Source organism: Ascaphus truei, chromosome 5, assembly GCF_040206685.1.
Source record: "Ascaphus truei isolate aAscTru1 chromosome 5, aAscTru1.hap1, whole genome shotgun sequence".
Classification (NCBI taxonomy): Eukaryota; Metazoa; Chordata; class Amphibia; order Anura; family Ascaphidae; genus Ascaphus; species Ascaphus truei.
The window spans coordinates 208,406,023-208,423,660 of record NC_134487.1 but is presented as its reverse complement, the minus strand read 5'-3'; the positions used below and the strand labels follow the sequence as shown (position 1 = coordinate 208,423,660).

The following is a 17,638-nucleotide window of genomic DNA, read 5'->3' as shown; positions in this document are numbered from 1 at the left end:
GGGAGGCGGGGCTAGTCCCTCGCTCCCATTGGATGTGAGCGGTCATGTGACCGCTCCTCCGCTCCCGAGTGGCAAATTTTAAATTTGCTTGTCTCTTCAAAATATCTGAGCCTCCGCACGCATGCTAAAGCTGCGCTGATGACAGATGCAGGGGGTAAGTGCATCTGCTCAGCGCGGCTCAGCACGTCTCACCGTACTATGTCCCAGGCCTAACTGTCTGCCCCCTGTGACTGACTGACTCCTATTGTGGGGGTGCCTTGCCAAATGAGCACTGTGATTTAACAAAAAAGGGTGATAACCACTGCATTAAAGTGTAAAATCTGTATCTTTCACTGTCAGTATGTCAGCACGGTGCTATCCTTTGCCAGCAGCACGCCAAATAAAGTGCTAATTATATCCACACATGACCCAGCGCCACACACTGATTTTTAGATTGTTCCAGGTTTACACCTCAGCTAAAAAAAAGGAGGAGCAAGTAGCAATGCAATTAAACCACTTTGGACTTCGTGTCATGAAGAACACTAAATTAAAGAGGACTGTCACCTGAATTAAGAAGGTTATTCAAATTAATTTAGATTCGATTCTCCTTTGGTCACACTCCTTGTTTCGGTAACTGTGTAATAACGTGAAGTCCCTTCCCCTGCACCACTTCTGAGACCCGGGAGTAAAGTGTCAAAACTAGCGAAGGGTCCCCTCTCCCCCTGATCCATCATGTTGGCACTATGGAGTCTGTGTAGACTAGAGATGATACTTTTCATTAACAGCCCTTCATATTCCATTACTAAAACTCCCCACTCACACCCCCAAATTGTTAATTTTCACACGGTTAACGATTTTTTTTGTAATAGCAATTACCAATTGCTTTATTTTCTACAATCCTGACAACTTCTCATGTTTGCCGGATCTCGCGAGATCTCAGCTTTGACCGTCTGTGGGAGTTGCAGGCAGAGGGGAAGAAGGCAGGCAGCATCATGGCGGACAGAGACAGTGGAAGCGAGCAAGGAGGAGCGGCAATGGGTTCTGGTGGCAGCTCGTTACACCCGGCATCAGGAGTTGGGAGCGCGGGCTCAGTGCTGCAACACGAAACGCAGGAGTTAGCCTCTAAACGAGTAGACATCCAAAACAAGCGCTTCTATCTGGACGTTAAGCAGAATGCAAAGGGCCGCTTCCTGAAGATAGCCGAGGTCGGGGCCGGGGGCAATAAGAGCCGCCTGACCCTGTCTATGTCGGTGGCAGTGGAATTCCGTGATTACCTGGGGGATTTTATCGAGCATTACGCCCAGCTAGGACCCAGTAATCCGGACATGGCACAAGATGAGCCCCGGCGAGCGTTAAAGAGCGAGTTCCTAGTACGGGAAAATCGAAAGTACTACATGGATCTGAAGGAGAATCAGAGAGGCCGATTTCTGCGGATTCGCCAGACCGTAAATCGTGGGCCTGGGTTAGGCTCCACACAGGGTCAAACCATTGCTCTTCCAGCACAAGGACTGATCGAGTTCCGTGATGCTTTAGCAAAGCTTATCGACGATTATGGGGTGGAGGAGGAGCCCGCTGAATTGCCTGAGGGCACCTCCTTGACTGTGGATAACAAACGTTTTTTCTTTGATGTTGGTTCAAATAAGTACGGGGTCTTTATGCGTGTGAGCGAAGTGAAGCCCACTTACCGCAACTCCATCACCGTCCCGTACAAAGTGTGGGCCAAATTTGGTCACACTTTCTGCAAATACGCCGAGGAAATGAAGAAGATCCAGGAGAAGCAGAGAGAAAAACGAGCATCTGAGCATCAACAACAGCAAGAAGAAGCCCATGGGGACGATGGGGATGACGATTGATAACTGTAAAAAATAAATAAACTGAACTGTAAAGAGGAAAAAAAATATATAACTGTAAACTCCAAGGGAGCACCGCCCACAAAACCTCCACAAACTGACAGATTTTGACTTGTCACACCCATCGCTGGATGTTGTCCACTTATCCACCATATAAACAGTAAGCAGCTGCTAAAACAAAGTAATAACATTATATATGAACTGTGTTTCCTACTTGATTAAAATATAAAGAATTGAGTGTTTATTTCCCTAATTAACAAAGAACTTTTGTACACCTTTAAGATATTATTATTAAAAGTGTTTGCAATGGTCAGATTATAAAATTGCTGAATTATATTAAAAAAAGGTCCTTTTCATGTGAGCTAACATTTGAATTTAGCACAAAGATATTTTAGAACACGTAAATATTTTTAGTTTTTTTTTTTTTTTCCAAATTTCAAACCTTACATGGAGGTTATTAGTATATTTGACACCCTATATACCTGTGATTAGAGATGTGTACATATTATGAGGGCTAGGCATGCTGTGTGTCTGAGCTTTGTCTAAATGTTATGCAGAGGTTTGTAGAGTTAAAGGTACATAGGTTAATTCATGCAAGGTAAATAAGTGCTCTCTTTTTTTTTTTTTTTTTTTTTACAATATGCATTGCATCTGGACCTAGAGCATAAATGGTCAGTGAAACTTATGTGAACATGAAGCAGATTATTAAAAAAGACATTTAAATTAAATTTGCTAATTTGTGATTTTTACAGTTTTAACCAGTTCTTTATTTACAGTAAATCTAATCCTGTAATTTCTCCTATTGAATTTATTTAAGTTTATCACTGTGTATATGAGATGTACCTGTATTGTTCATTATATATTTTTTATCTTTGTAGAAATAATGAAAGAATCTGAAAGGACAGTATTTTGTAGTATACCTGTTTTTGTTTAAAGCAGGTTGCAAAGTCTTGGATGTTCAACTATTTAACTGGTATTGTACTATAATTTTAAATATGTTAAAGCTGTAGTCCCGCTTAATGACATGTCTTGAACTGCCAGTATTATAGAAGTTAAGGTATGTTAAAAAAAAAAAAAAATCATATCTAAACTTTTTGAAGTTTCACAACTCAAGCCATTTTAAGAGGTCCGTAAAAAAATATTAAGTAATATTACCCGAAAATAATAGAGTACTGGGAAATATCACAACTAAATATGTGATCACAATGGAAAAAAAAGAATAAAGATAAAATCATATTCCAATAATGTCTCAACTCATTTTTGGTTTGTTTAGGACCAGCTAAATGGGACTGCACCAATATCCATGTGATGAGCAATTAAAGCACTTGCTCATATTCTAGTGGAAGGTTTTGCCCTGAACACACTATATATTTGTGCTAATGATCAATTTAGAAAAGCAGTGTTCCTCGCCTTATTAACCACCCCCCAATAAACAACATTTTAGGTGATCCAGTTAAGGCACCCAATCAGATTATCAATTGTTAATTTTAACTACAGATCCTATAAAACTGGTTAAACAGCTATTACTTCTGATTTATACATTTACAATTGTATCTATCAGTTTGATCATAGTGGCGGAATTAATAAAGATCATGGTGACTTCATTAATTTTATTGTAGCAAGATCTAACAATAACAAGTAACATAATTAGTTATCCCAAAAGGAACATTTCAGATCAGTCTAGGCCCCCTTAGGTCACATAGAATCCTGGATGAGAAACACGGCTTTAGCGAAAGTATGGTAAAAATATCTTCACCAGCACACCATAGCCAGATGTAATAATTTGGAGGCAATTCTTCTCCACTGACTTTAAGATCCCCAATTTCTAATGATTTTTATTTAATACTGGCAAGTATTTATTTTCTGGGACAATAGATACAGTATTTGACATTGACCACTCTTATAGCGCCCAAATTTAATTAAACCCATTTCTTTCATGTTGTAACCGTGGCACTTATGAATAATGTGAATGAATACCAGTGATTTAGATTGATTACGTTTATAGTGATGACTTGGAAATTACTTTAAACCATATGTGAAAGTTTGAAATATTTAATTTAAAGTGGAGCTTGTAAAAGGTGAGGGTTATTTACTGTAGCTTGTTTTTGACACCCCTCTTAGTTTAGTCAGCAAGAAAACCGACAGTGCTCTAAATCTAATTTGACAAAGGGTTGAATTAGAAAAAATGTACAAACAGAAGGGACGTAAATGTACCGCAACCTACATTTATAACTAAAAAGACTTTAAAATTACCATACTTCATTGTAGCATTTATAAAACACCTGTACTGTGTAGTTTACCTTTTTGCTTTATAGTGAGTTTCCGTCTGAAAATTGCACTGAGCTGCCTGAGCAATTGCAATTCAATTAATAACGGCAGACAGTCCAAGGTCCTTCAAGGGATGGAGTTTGCCCACAGACCACCAGTTGAAGAGACCTAGACTAAAACCAGACAAGTCTTTATTTTATCAGTCAATCAGATTTTACTGGTATTACTGTCACTTTTGATCAACATAAGGCCGCAATTTCAGGTGAAAACCAAAGCCACTCATTCCATAATAATAATTAAAATTCAAACTTGTCTTTAGTATCAAAGTGTATGTTTTATTGGTTATTAATTTAAGGCTTGCTATATGTATGCTTATAACATCTGTATCATTACAAATCTGATCTTTTATTGGTATTTTCTTAGAAAATTGTTGCTCAAGATAAATATATTAACGTTAACATGGTATTTCTATTGCTGGTTCTATTCAGTTTTTTGTTTTTTTACCTTTAATATGTACATAATAGACTCATTTTTGCATCTTTTTCTTTTAACTCGTTGGGTACCTCAGGACGTAGTGACTACGTTATGCCACCGGAGGTTGTTTTTGCTGCTTAGATCGGGCCCTGCGTTCCCATGGATTGTAGGACACGATCTGCCCAGTGAGGTAACTGAGGACTCTTCTGTTACCTGCAAAATGGTCCTTGTGGTAACCGCACTGTGGCGGAGGGGCCGTAGCACTCTGGGACCATGACCCCTCTGGCACTCAAAGGTTTATAGAAGCATGTCAATCAAGCAGGGCTCTTCAACCAGTTCTCTCAAATGCCCAGATCAGAAAACCTTTAAGAGTAGGAAGTCAGAAACTTATTATGATTCAATTTTGGATGCATTCAAAAACATTAATTATAATATATAAAAATTTTGCAAGCATGTACCATCTGTACCATATATATTTACATTATGTTAACTTGCAAGTGTGTTTTAATGTGATAATTGCACTTTGCTCCTGCTAATGTACTAGTTGCTTGAGCAGCCGAGCGTCCAAGGGCCACAGTCAACAGTTGAAGAGCCCTGATGTACAACAGGAATTGTCTCATTGTTATGAGGCAGATATAAGTAAGGTTCATGGTTCATTCTCTTATTTTGATTACAGTTTGAAATAAGTTTCAAGCAGCACAGAAATTAAAGAAACAAAACAACATGGACTACATCAAATATGTTTCTTAGAATGATACAGAAGATAAATGTGTATATTATTATTATAGGTCGAAGTCGAGCATTGCTTATTTATATTTTGTGATAAGAGGATTTGGCAGATAGAGTTACAATGCCAAGAATGTTGCTTTTATGTGGTGCTATTGCCCTATAACCTACAGAAATAATAAACCGGAGAGGCCTCTCCAATAACTTGGAATCAATGGTTTGCTGTTCACTTTTTATGTATATCTTTATATAGCACAATCCATGCACATAGCGCTTCACCAACTTCGGTTCTATTTTCTTTAGCTCCTTTTCTTGTTTAGATATCTGTATTTAAGGCAGAAATCTGCCCAAAGTTTGGAATTAATTTTTTTAACCGTATAGAAACTATGAGGTTTTCAGAAACTGAATCACTTTATTTTCAGCTCTGGTGATTCAACTTTCTCAAAACCCATGACTTTTCATTGCACAAATACACAGCGGCTGAACTGTGGATAGTGGTGAAAATGGGGTGAATGGTCCAAAATGGTCCAAAAATGTGGATGCATTTCTTTGTATTTTTTTTTTCTCTTGGCAGCATAAGGTGGGGAAAGCAAGCGCTCTCCGAAGCTTAACCGCGCAAATTAAATGGGGTTCATTTACTTGGAATGCTCGTTTTACCTAGAGGTACGTGTTCCACTTAGCAGGTCCCAACTTTTCTGCCCCGCAAATCTTTAGTTTATCCTTTTTCAGCTTGATAAAATGTTATTGCAAATGTAATTTTGTATTTTTAGTGAAATATTGATTTTTCTTTGTTAACCGATTTTATAATCCAGTGTTAACCGATTTTATAATCCAGTGGCTGAAATCACTGGAACATTCTTTAATTAGGTATTAGTTATCAAGTCAAAAAGAATAGTATGACTTCTGTATACTGCCAAAAGCCTCTGTGCTGCATCCAATATGACAAAATATATAGTTAAATATTTATCTGTTTCTCTTTTCATAAGTGTGTGTCATTTAGTTCTAATCTTTGGCCAAAGAATTTTAAGCTAGCAAACCACGCCACGGTAGCTTCTCTTTTGCAAGTCCTAACACTACTGCACCTGCAAAAAGGTTCTCATAACCTCTCTAATGGAGGGAGAACTGTCGTAATAGACTGGTCATTCACAGGTGCTTGATAAGCACTGCAAAGACTTCTGTATAGCCTGAAATTTGTTTGGCTCTTGTACTATTGATATCTTGGTCTTAGAGTCTACATTTTATAAAATGTAACACATTTAAAAATACTAGCAATAATATTGTATGGCTTCAATTAAAAAAAAAATTGAAACGCCAATATATGTTGCAAAGTTGGACTGTACCGTTTTTTAAAATGTAATTTAAATATTGAAATGAAGAGTTCTAAAGTATTTTAGCATGGGAATTTATTTTTCCGTTGGTAATGAAGAAAGCCATATTGACTACTGTTCTCAATGGTAAGAGTGAATGGTTTGGTTTTGTATGATTACCAGTGGTAATAGTGGAATGGTACACATTTTAAAACTTTGGCCCAGATTCACTGAAGGGTGCTCGGCTTTGGCAAACCTTAAAGTCCATTGATTTGAATGGGACTTACAGCTTCGCACACACTAGCGAATCTGGGCCCTGGTGTTAAAACAGCAACCCCTTCGGGGTTTATGATGCAAACCATTTTCTGAACTTGCACTTGGCAGAGTTTAGAAACCTTTTACGTGATGAGAATTTTTTAAATCGAAACTCTTTAAATGCTGAGGGTGTTTATATCTCTCCTAAAACTACCAGAGCTTTATTTGTAAAGAACTGCTTCAGCAATATAGATGTACTGGAAACGGTGACAAACACATCCAACACTTCCTAATTTCAGCTTTGCACAAAATGTAATGAAATATAATTTATTAATGCATATACAGTAGTGTGGAAAAAAAACAAAAAAAACCCACCCTCTTTGAATTGTATGGTTTTACATATCCGGACATAACAATCATCTGTTCTTTAGCAGATCTTAAAATTAGTAAAATACAACCTCAGATTAACAACAACACATGACATATGACACCGTGTCATGATTTATTTAACAAAAATAAAGCCAAAATGGAGAAGCCATGTGTGAAAAACGAAGTATACCTTATGATTCAATAGCTTGTAGAACCACCTTTAGCAGCAATAACTTGAAGTAATCGTTTTCTGTATGACTTTCAGTCTCTCACATCGTTGTGGAGGAATTTTGGCTCACTCTTCTTTACAAGTTTTACTTCAGTTAATTGAGGTTTGTGGGCATTTGTTTATGCACAGCTCTCTTAAGGTCCAACAACAGCATTTCAATCGGGTTGAGGTCTGGACTTTGACTGGGCCATTGCAACACCTTGATTCTTTACTTTTTCAGCCATTCTGTTGTAGATTTGCTGGTGTGCTTGGGATCATTGTCCTGTTGCATGACCCAATTTCGGCCAAGCTTTAGCTGTCGGACAGATGGCCTCACATTTGACTCTAGAATACTTTGGTATACAGAGGAGTTCATGGTCGACTCAATGACTGCAAGGTTCCCAGGTCCTGTGGCTGCAAAACAAGCCCAAATCACCCCTCCACCACCGTGCTTGACAATTGGTATGAGGTTGTATGGTTTTCGCCAAACGTGGCGCTGTGCATTATCCATACATCTCCACTTTGGTCTCGTCTGTCCAAAGGACATTGTTCCAGAAGTCTTGTGGTTGTTCAGATGCAACTTTGCAAACCTAAGTCATGCTGCCATGTTCTTTTTAGAGAGAAGAGGCTTTCTCCTGGCAACCCTTCCAAACAAGCCATACTTGTTCAGTCTTTTTCTAATTGTACGGTCATGAACGTTAACATTTGATATTCTAACTGAGGCCTGTAGAGTCTGAGATGTAACAATTTTTCTGAGCATTACACGATCTGACCTTGGGATGAATTTGCTGGGACGTCCACTCCTGGGAAGATTGGCAACTGTCTTGAATGTTTTCCACTTTTGAATAATCTTTCTCACTGTAGAATGATGGACTTTAAATTGATTGGAAATGGCCTTATAACCCTTCCCAGATTGGGAGGCAACAATTGCTTCTCTAAGATCATTGCTGATGTCTTTCCTCCTAGGCATTGTGTTAACACACCTGAATTCTCCAGACCAGCAAACTGCTAAAACTTTGGCTTTTATAGAGGTGGTCACATTTGCTAATGATCAATTAATCAAGGGCATTTGATTAGCAGCACCTGTCTGCTACTTAGCATCTTAATGCCTATGGAAGCAGTAAGGAAGTACTTAGTTTTTCACATACAGCTTCTCCATTTTGGCTTTATTTTTGTTAAATCATGACACGGTGTAATATGTCATGTGTTTGTTGTTCATCTGAGGTTGTATTTACCTAATTTTAAGACCTGCTAAGGAACAGATGATTGTTATGTCCTGATATGTAAACCATGGAATTCAAAGAGGGTGTACTTTTTCAGACAACTGTATGTTGTCAAAAGTATGAATAGGATCAGGGGTAGAAAAACTAGGGGGGCTACATTTTAGGCACCCCCTGTGCTGACTGACCTGTAAGTCACTGCTGTGCACAGCAGCAGTGCTCTCCAGCTATGCTCAATGCTGCTTTGCGGTCGCACTGACAGTTAACAATGGTGATCGACAGATCAGTCACTGCACTGTTAAGGGTGTTGATGTGTGAGCCAAGTATGGGTGGCTGTGTGTGTGTGTGTGTGTGTGTACTGATACAGCCAGTCTAGGACATTTTGGCCACGGCCAAAACGCAGCCAGCATTCCGCCCAGGACATTTTTCTGCGATTTCAGCGCCCTAATACCGCACACCCGACAAGCCAGGTCTGGCATTCCCGACCACCCGCTTCGACAACGGCATGTTTAAATGCCCCACATGGAACCACTACACTGCCTAGACCGGCTGCTCCGACTCTCTATCTTTAAATGTCCCGCAGGACATTTAAAGATGGAGCGGCCTGTTTAAGCAGTGTAGTGGTTCAGTGTGGGACATGAAGTTGTCGGAGTAGCAGACTTGGCTTGTTTGGGTCAGGTGCACGGCAGGTGGTCGGGGTGCAGAACGGAATATGTGGCGAGCTGCTCTGAAGCTTCGTGTCTGCCGGCAGTGTATTGGTCGCGGCCAAACGTCCCATCCTTTCACAGGCAAAATCATTTCATGAACGGTATGGGGCAGATTTACCTGTATTTTAGTTTTTTCTTCTATATTAGGCCTCGGCCTGGGTGGCGCTGAGCGGGCGGGCGCGCTCATGGTGGCCGCGATGAAACACATTGCGGCAATGTGTGTGGCCAGCGTGAGCAAGTGCCTGCGCTCGCCCAGAGCAAGCAAATTTTAATTTCCTGCTCGCAAGCGTGTCACGTGAGCGGTTCGCCCAATCAGGGCGAACCAGCTCTGTGACATCGTGGCTGCGCCCCCAGGTGAGCGTGCGCCTTGCCGACCACGAGTCGCCCGGCCGAGCAGGGCGCAGCGCTCCCGTTCCCTGTTTGGCCCGCAGCCTTAGATAGCATTTGGAAACCTATGTAGAGATATGTCTTTTAAAAAAAATAAAAAGATCATCAAAGAGAAGGTAATTTCTTTTTGGCCTTTATTTTAGAGAGACTTTCACTACCTGATTTTGCTGACCAGGACATCCCCTGATTTTGTGAAGTCATAAGCAAACAAATACAAACAACCAAAGAGTTCAAAGTGAAATGCAAATTAACAAACAGAACAAATGACCCCATTCTTTTACCAATGCAGTGACTGGATATTCAGATGAACCAAAAAAAATGTTACTGGTTGTAAAATAATTTTAATCATTTTTAGATGATCCACAAAGCAGCTGTAGTGTGAAACTGTATTAATAAACGTGTGGAGTGTGTGTGATTTATTTCACCAAGTGCTCAGTGATTAAACTGCTTACTCATTCAATGGTTTCTCCCATAGAAATAATCTAATTGTGTCCTTCAAATCAAACAAGGTTCTGAATGAAACAGCATGCTCCTGGGAGACTGTATATCATTCTATATAGTAGAACCCCCAAGTCCTCTGTTTAAAAACTGTTATAACACTGTGCAATACAGAATATGCAAAACAAACAACAACATCTGATTCTTCAATAAACATGGCATTCACAAGACTTTTTTTTGCATGTTTTTACTTTGGGTTGTAGACTGAAATGAGAGCTGTAAAATATTGTTTGTCTAATTTGTAAGTCTCTGTACTAAATAAACAGAGACTATTGCACAACCCAGAAACCAACCAGCCCTGCATACCTGTTATTTCACTTCCTAATATTTGAGGTAAGCCTGGTCCATGCCAGTGAAGTTTCATTAATTTGTACATTCTTATTTTCTGTTTCGGTTTTTGTTTTACGGAAGTCAGTCACAAATCAAAGTTGTGTGTGTTTAATGATTGAGTCTTATCAACTCCTGATAAATATTTAGGTGATAGCTGGCAAACATTTACATGGAGCAATTGATAAAATCAGGTAGCCTCACTTGAGTTTATCAATACAGAGATTCTGTAGCAGCACTGTCATTATTCACCTGGAAATTTAATCTTTTAAATCCTTTTAAAGAGGCAGTATCATGTAGTGAACCAATAAATAATGTAATAATCATAACTTAATATTGCAATTGGCTTTCTTAGATATATGGAATTGTTTATTTTTGTATTTAAAGATACTTATATTATCTAGAGAGCTCTTCAAATGCTAAACTGTATTAGACATACATTCTAATGCACTTTACTTTTTTTGAGCGTAATAGGAAGCCAGTTGCACATAGTTGCGTGTAAAATGTTTTCTTGTGAGCGAAGTGTTATTGCCCTAACTGTTTTAAATGTGGGCTGGATTTATAAATGTTTTATTGCAATTTAAAAAATTGACAAAGGCTTTCCTGACCTTTGTATAAAAATAGATGTCCATTTCCCACTGAAAATGAGACCTTATGCACCAATAGAACCAATTTAAGGGGGTATTTTTAATATGCTCCAAAATGGTTGACAACTGAAAGCTCCAATCAGTCAAAGCTTTGGGGTATATTGAACTGCCCCATAAATATATATTTCTAATGTTTTATTGGTGTACTTTTTTGTTGTACATTTTTTTTTTTACTGTGAAACTATTAGCTTGATCAAAGGGCTTTAAAACAGATGCTAAAATACTTGCTTTTTCAGTTAAACCCTAAAAAAGTAATGAATACATGATTTAACGCAAATGCTTTCTTTTCCATGTTACATGCCATTTTATAAAAGCGTGTGTTATCAGACAGGAATAAAATTAAAATGATGAAACAATGAAAGTTTCCTTTTTTTACTAGGCTTTTTTTTTACAGCATCCAACTAGTTACAGAATGAACTACATGTTGCATAAAATAGTTTGTTTCCCTTATTGTTTTTTTTTTAGCGTCCTACATTTGTAAATCATTGGAGGTAATCATTCCAAGAAGAAAATGTTTAATAAAAATAGTTGGTGTCATTTTGTTGGAACTTGTGTAAGCTGGTTCAGTAGTGCATGTATATTATGTGGTGTATTTATTTTATTAGTGTATTCAAGAAAACCTTTTAACGATACAATGCCACTTAGGAGTAATGTCTCCTGTGACTTAACTGAGAAATACATTTACAATTAATAATTTAAAAATAGATTTGCAATAAAAAAAAAAAAACAGATTGGTATATGTATTGAAAATATATTCACATTCTTAGGTGTTTGTTCTATTAGTTAAAAAGCAGCTGATCGCACTGATATCTTAACAAACTCCCATTGGCTTGCAAAGGAGTTTTTGGGTTTGGCTGCTTGAGAGCTTCAAGAACATGCCCCACTGGGTTTACTTAGTAACCAAATGCTTTCAAACGAACAGACACATTGTTCTTTTCCACTTTGTTTATAAAGGAATTATGCTGTCCATTTTTGGCCAATGCAAAGTTATTTACATTTTTTTCTTTTGGTCTAAATTTTTTAGACCATTAAATTCTCTTTGTTTTATAGTGTTTCGTCTTAAGCATGTAATTAATAGTATAATCCTCAATTATTATTTTTTTTGGAGAAATATTGAAGTAAAATATTATTTGACCGGACTTATAAAGCAGTATTCAGAAAGTTGCAACTGCCACGTTACAAGTCCTAATCACTTCAACTTTGCAAGCATTTTAAAAAACAAGTCAAGTATGAGATGCTTGCTCAAACCCACTATTACATATATCTGCAACACATTACACTTTTCACAATTATGCATTGAGGGGGATGTGCAACACTACTTAATGTATCATTTATTATGAAATTAGCAATAACATTTTATTTTTTTGGTAGAATTGGACAGCTGAGTACTGTCAAAATTGTGATTTTAATGCAAATTGGAATGTACCTCTAGTTCAGTGTTTTCCAACACAGATTCCTCAGGCATCCCTAAAGGGTTCCCTGCAATTTTTAGGTCATTTGAAAATTGTACCAAATACAGAAGAATTTACAATGAATCTGATCTCAAGCGCACTATTAGAGAGGGTTGGGGTTCTGCAGAATTTCACAATATAATTATAGGGTTCCTTAACCCAGCAGTGCCCTTAACCCAGCGGTGCGCAAACTGGGGGGTGCTAGATTTTCTAGGGGGGGGGGGGTGTGTGGCAGTTATAGAGGTCCCGCACTCTCCCCCCCCATCCCCCCAGACATTTAAATTAAATGCCGGGGGACCACACAAGGCCTCTATAACACACTTACCTTCCCTCCCAGCAATGCGTCGTCCTGGTAACCCGGCATCAAATGGCACCCCGGTGTCACGTGCCGTCCCATTACCATGACGATGTGACGCCACATGACCCCGCGTGTCATTTGACACTGGGGTCGAGCGGGGGGGGACGGACACAGGGTGCCGAGGAGAGGAGCGCACAGGGAAAAGTTTGTGCACCCTTGCCTTAACCAAAACAAAAAAAAGTGCAAACTTCTGCTCTAATTACTAAACTACATTCAAATAAGAGGCTACAATTTGCTTTTCATGTATGCTCTTTGACCAGCTTCGTAACCTCCCATGTTGAACACTACTTGTTTTTAAATATTTTGCAAAAAAATTGAATATAATATCAGCAAATGGGTGTTGTCATTGAGCAAAAAAAATCACACCATACATATTTTAACCTACTGTACAGTTTTAGCACATTTTGCTTTTGCTGGCAAATTCTTATGAACCATGACGTATTTTAAAATGTATATCGCTGAAGGAGTCACTGCAAACCTGATTTGATGAAAGAAGGTAGGACTTTTTTAGGTCTGCAAAAGGGGTTGTTTAAATAATATGGCCTCTTTACTATAATTTGCCTTTGTAACAAATAATCACTTAAATGTGCTAAACATGGCATATGAAAACATGGCTAATTACTAACCTCGTGTTTGTTTTTTCTTACTAACAAATCTCAAAATTGACCTTGATTTGCAAAAAGATGTTAGTTTGATGGGTGCCATTGTTTCAGATCTGGTTGCAATTTCCTGTCACAGAATTTCCTGCTCATTGCAACTTCTCTGCTTATTGGCTGTTCCTCTCAACTACGGAATACGGAAGTAACATCACACTGGATTTTCATTGGGACTTTCTTCCACTTAGAATGTTTAAGGAAGGTTAGGCGAGACCTGCAGAATTGTGAAGGGATGCCCTTTTAAACAGGTAAGAAAAAAAAATATATATAAATTATATATTGAAATTGGAAATTGAATTGTACATGTGTTTAAATGCAGGTTTTGTGAACTGAATGTTACAGATTTGAGCTTTACTTTTCTTCACATGTTCTCTATTCTTCACATATTCTCTATAGCAGTGGAATTATTTGTACTTTGGCAAAAGTCCTACTGGCAATTGGGAAATATTCATTCTTTTTGTGAGATTTAACTAGGTTAAATTATACGGTATCTGAAATCATATAGCAGGTAATTTGTAATACTTATTATACTGGGGGGTTAGTCACAAGTGGAAGTATCTGTGCAATTAGTTGCCTGAGTTTGCTACAACTACTTTATGAATTAAGTCCAATATATTATATATTTTCTCTCAGGCTCAATAGCGGTTATTGCATAACATTTAATTCTGTGTGTGTGTGTGTTTAATGGAGATTTCCAGTACTGTTCCTAGTAAAATATTATGGATCCCTACTCTTACTTAAAATATAAACTTTTGGATGTAACAGAAAATGGAAAAAGAGGAGCTATCCCCAGGTCACAAGAAGCTGGCGTTCAAACAGGATTTTTACCTTCTGAGTCTAGTGCAAGTTTAGATATTTGAGATATGTCTTACTTTTTGTGCATATGTTTCTTAGGTAATCAAATAAGTTTTGAAATTACTATATTAATTAAAAACTATCCCTTTTTTTGTTTATATATAAATAGGCTTTTTGTGAACATCTCAATTTAACTGCAGGGACATGGTCCCGTAGTTCTGTACCTCACTCACCCACCAGACTAAGTGGTTCAGTGATAACTGACCTGTCAGTCACTGCAACTGCCGGCATCGGCGCTCCCAGTCATGCTTTGCGCTTGTTTTAGTGAAGCATGATTGAGCAAGCTGTTGCTGATCACAGGTGTGACAGGTCACTCAGCATTTGCCAGGACAGAACATTTAGGCGACCAGGCACCCAAAAATGTTCAATCCCTGAATGTTGGTGATTGATGCCTTTAAAAGATCAGACTAGCACAACCTTTTTAAATTCCAACTACAACCATTTTGTGTGGAAGTGCTAATATTGTTGACCCCATTTTTACAGAAATCATGACAAACATATCTTTGTATCCACATCTGAATATATCTACAAAATCTTCTAAACCATAAATTTGACTTGTCAATGCAACACTTTTTATTTTAAGGTTGCATGTGGCAAGAAGTAATACAATACACAGTGACTGAAAATATTTTACAGCATATAATTGCCAATTATAAAAGTATTTGTAACAATACTAGAAAAAAATGAATATCCTGGTGGGCACTAATACATTAATACTATCGGTAAAGCCACCGTTTGAGAGAGATTTACCTTGGACTTCCTTTTTATTAGCTTAAAATTCAGAATATTCTGTGAGGCATTGGTGGTTTAATGTGAGGCTGGATAGGCCTCACCACCAAGATTCTACAAACAGGAAATCCAATGCAGGAAAAAGCAATGCAAAGCATAAAATAGCAAAAACAGGCCGTGAAATCTGAGAGTAAAAACAATTTATTGTGCTCTATGAGCAAACATGTACAGTAGGTACAGGTGAGTCCTCTGGTGTGTTTTCTGTGTATGTGCTTTATCAAAAAGTTAGAAATAGTCCTTAAATAGTGGACTCAGGCTATTGTAAGTCAGAAAGAAGGTAGGAACAATGTATCAATCACCAACAGGAGATACAAAAGACTCCACAAGAAACCATGTTAATTGAAGAGAGTGCGGGAGGAAACATTCTCAACCACAATGAAAAAGGTATAATAACAAACGTGAAGAAAATATATACAGTTGTGTGAAAAAGAAAGTACACCCTCTTTGAATTCTATGGTTTTACATATCAGGACATAAGAACAATCATCTGTTCCTTAGCAGGTCTTAAAATTAGGTAAATACAACCTCAGATGAACAACAACAAAGACATATGACGCCGTGTCATGATTTATTTAACAAAAATAAAGCCAAAATGGAGAAGCCATGTGTGAAAAACTAAGTACACCTTATGTTTCAATAGCTTGTAGAACCACCTTTAGCAGCAATAACTTGAAGTCATCGTTTTTTGCATGACTTTATCAGTCTCTCACATCGTTGTGGAGGAATTTTGTCTCACTCTTCTTTACAACGTTGCTTCAGTTCATTGAGGTTTGCGGGCATTTGTTTATGCACAGCTCTCTTAAGGTCCAGCCACAGCATTTCAATCGGGTTTAGGTCTGGACTTTGACTGGGCCATTGCAACACCTTGATTCTTTTCTTTTTCAGCCATTCTGTTGTAGATTTGCTGGTGTGCTTGGGATCATTGTCCTGTTGCATGACCCAATTTCGGCCAAGCTTTAGTTGTCGGACAGATGGCCTCACATTTGACTCTAGAATACTTTGGTATACAGAGGAGTTCATGGTCGACTCAATGACAGCAAGGTTCCCAGGTCCTGTGGCTGAAAAACAAGCCCAAATCATCACCCCTCCACCACCGTGCTTGACAGTTGGTATGAGGTGTTTGTGCTGATATGCTGGGTTTGGTTTTCGCCAAACGTGGCGCTGTGCATTATGGCCAAACATCTCCACTTTGGTCTCGTCTGTCCAAAAGACATTGTTCCAGAAGTCTTGTGGTTGTTCAGATGCAACTTTGCAAACCTAAGCCGTGCTGCCATGTTCTTATTAGAGAGAAGAGGCTTTCTCCTGGCAACCCTTCCAAACAAACCATACTTGTTCAGTCTTTTTCTAACTGTACTGTCATGAACTTTAACATTTGACATGCTAACGGAGGCCTGTAGAGTCTGAGATGTAACTCTTGGGTTTTTTGCAATTTCTCTGAGCATTGCACGGTCTGACCTTGGGGTGAATTTGTTGGGACGTCCACCCCTGGGAAGATTGGCAACTGTCTTGAATGTTTTCCATTTTTTAATAATCTTTCTCACTGTAGAATGATGGACTTTAAATTGTTTGGAAATGGCCTTATAACCCTTCCCAGATTGGGCAGCAACAAAACAATTGCTTCTCTAAGATCATTGCTGATGTCTTTCTTCCTTGGCATTGTGTTAACACACACCTGAATGCTCCATACCAGAAAACTGCTAAAACTTCGGCTTTTATAGAGGTGGTCACATTTGCTGATGATCAATTAATCAAGGGCATTTGATTAGCAGCACCTGTCTGCTACTAAGCATCTTAATTCCTATGGAAGCACTAAGGGTGTACTTAGTTTTCACACATAGCTTCTCCATTTTGGCTTTATTTTTGTTAAGTAAATCATGACACAGTGTAATATGTCATGTGTTGTTCATCTGAAGTTGTATTACCTAATTTAATTAATGAATTAATTTATTTATAAAATATTTTACCGGGAAGTAATACATTGAGTTACCTCTCGTTTTCATGTATGTCCTGGGCACAGAGTTAAGACAAATAATACATGGTTACAAATAGTTACATAAATGAGCAGGGTATACATTATATACAAGACATTGCATGCACAGTTAAAGATAATAAATATTATGGGCGTATGAAATAGTTACAGGAACAGATGATTGTTATTATGTCCTGATATGTAAAACCATAGAATGCAGAGGGTGTACTTTCTTTTGCACACCCACTATATATTTAATGAAATAAGATTAAAAACAATAATACCTAAACATGTATCAATAAATATCAAATGAATGACAGAAATGGATATAATGAATC

General features: G+C 38.0%; 1 protein-coding gene across 1 annotated transcript; it reads left to right on the top strand.

The window, feature by feature from the left end:
- Positions 1–922: 922 nt before the first annotated feature.
- Positions 923–2,557, top strand: PURA (purine rich element binding protein A). The gene has a single exon (XM_075601617.1). The coding sequence runs from the start codon at positions 972–974 to the stop codon at positions 1,830–1,832; it is 861 nt and encodes a 286-aa protein (XP_075457732.1). The 5' UTR covers positions 923–971; the 3' UTR covers positions 1,833–2,557.
- The last annotated feature ends 15,081 nt before the right edge of the window (positions 2,558–17,638 follow it).

Excerpts from the sequence above, each read along its gene's own strand:
- PURA (XM_075601617.1), top strand. The coding sequence starts at position 972 with ATGGCGGACAGAGACAGTGGAAGCGAGCAAGGAGGAGCGGCAATGGGT.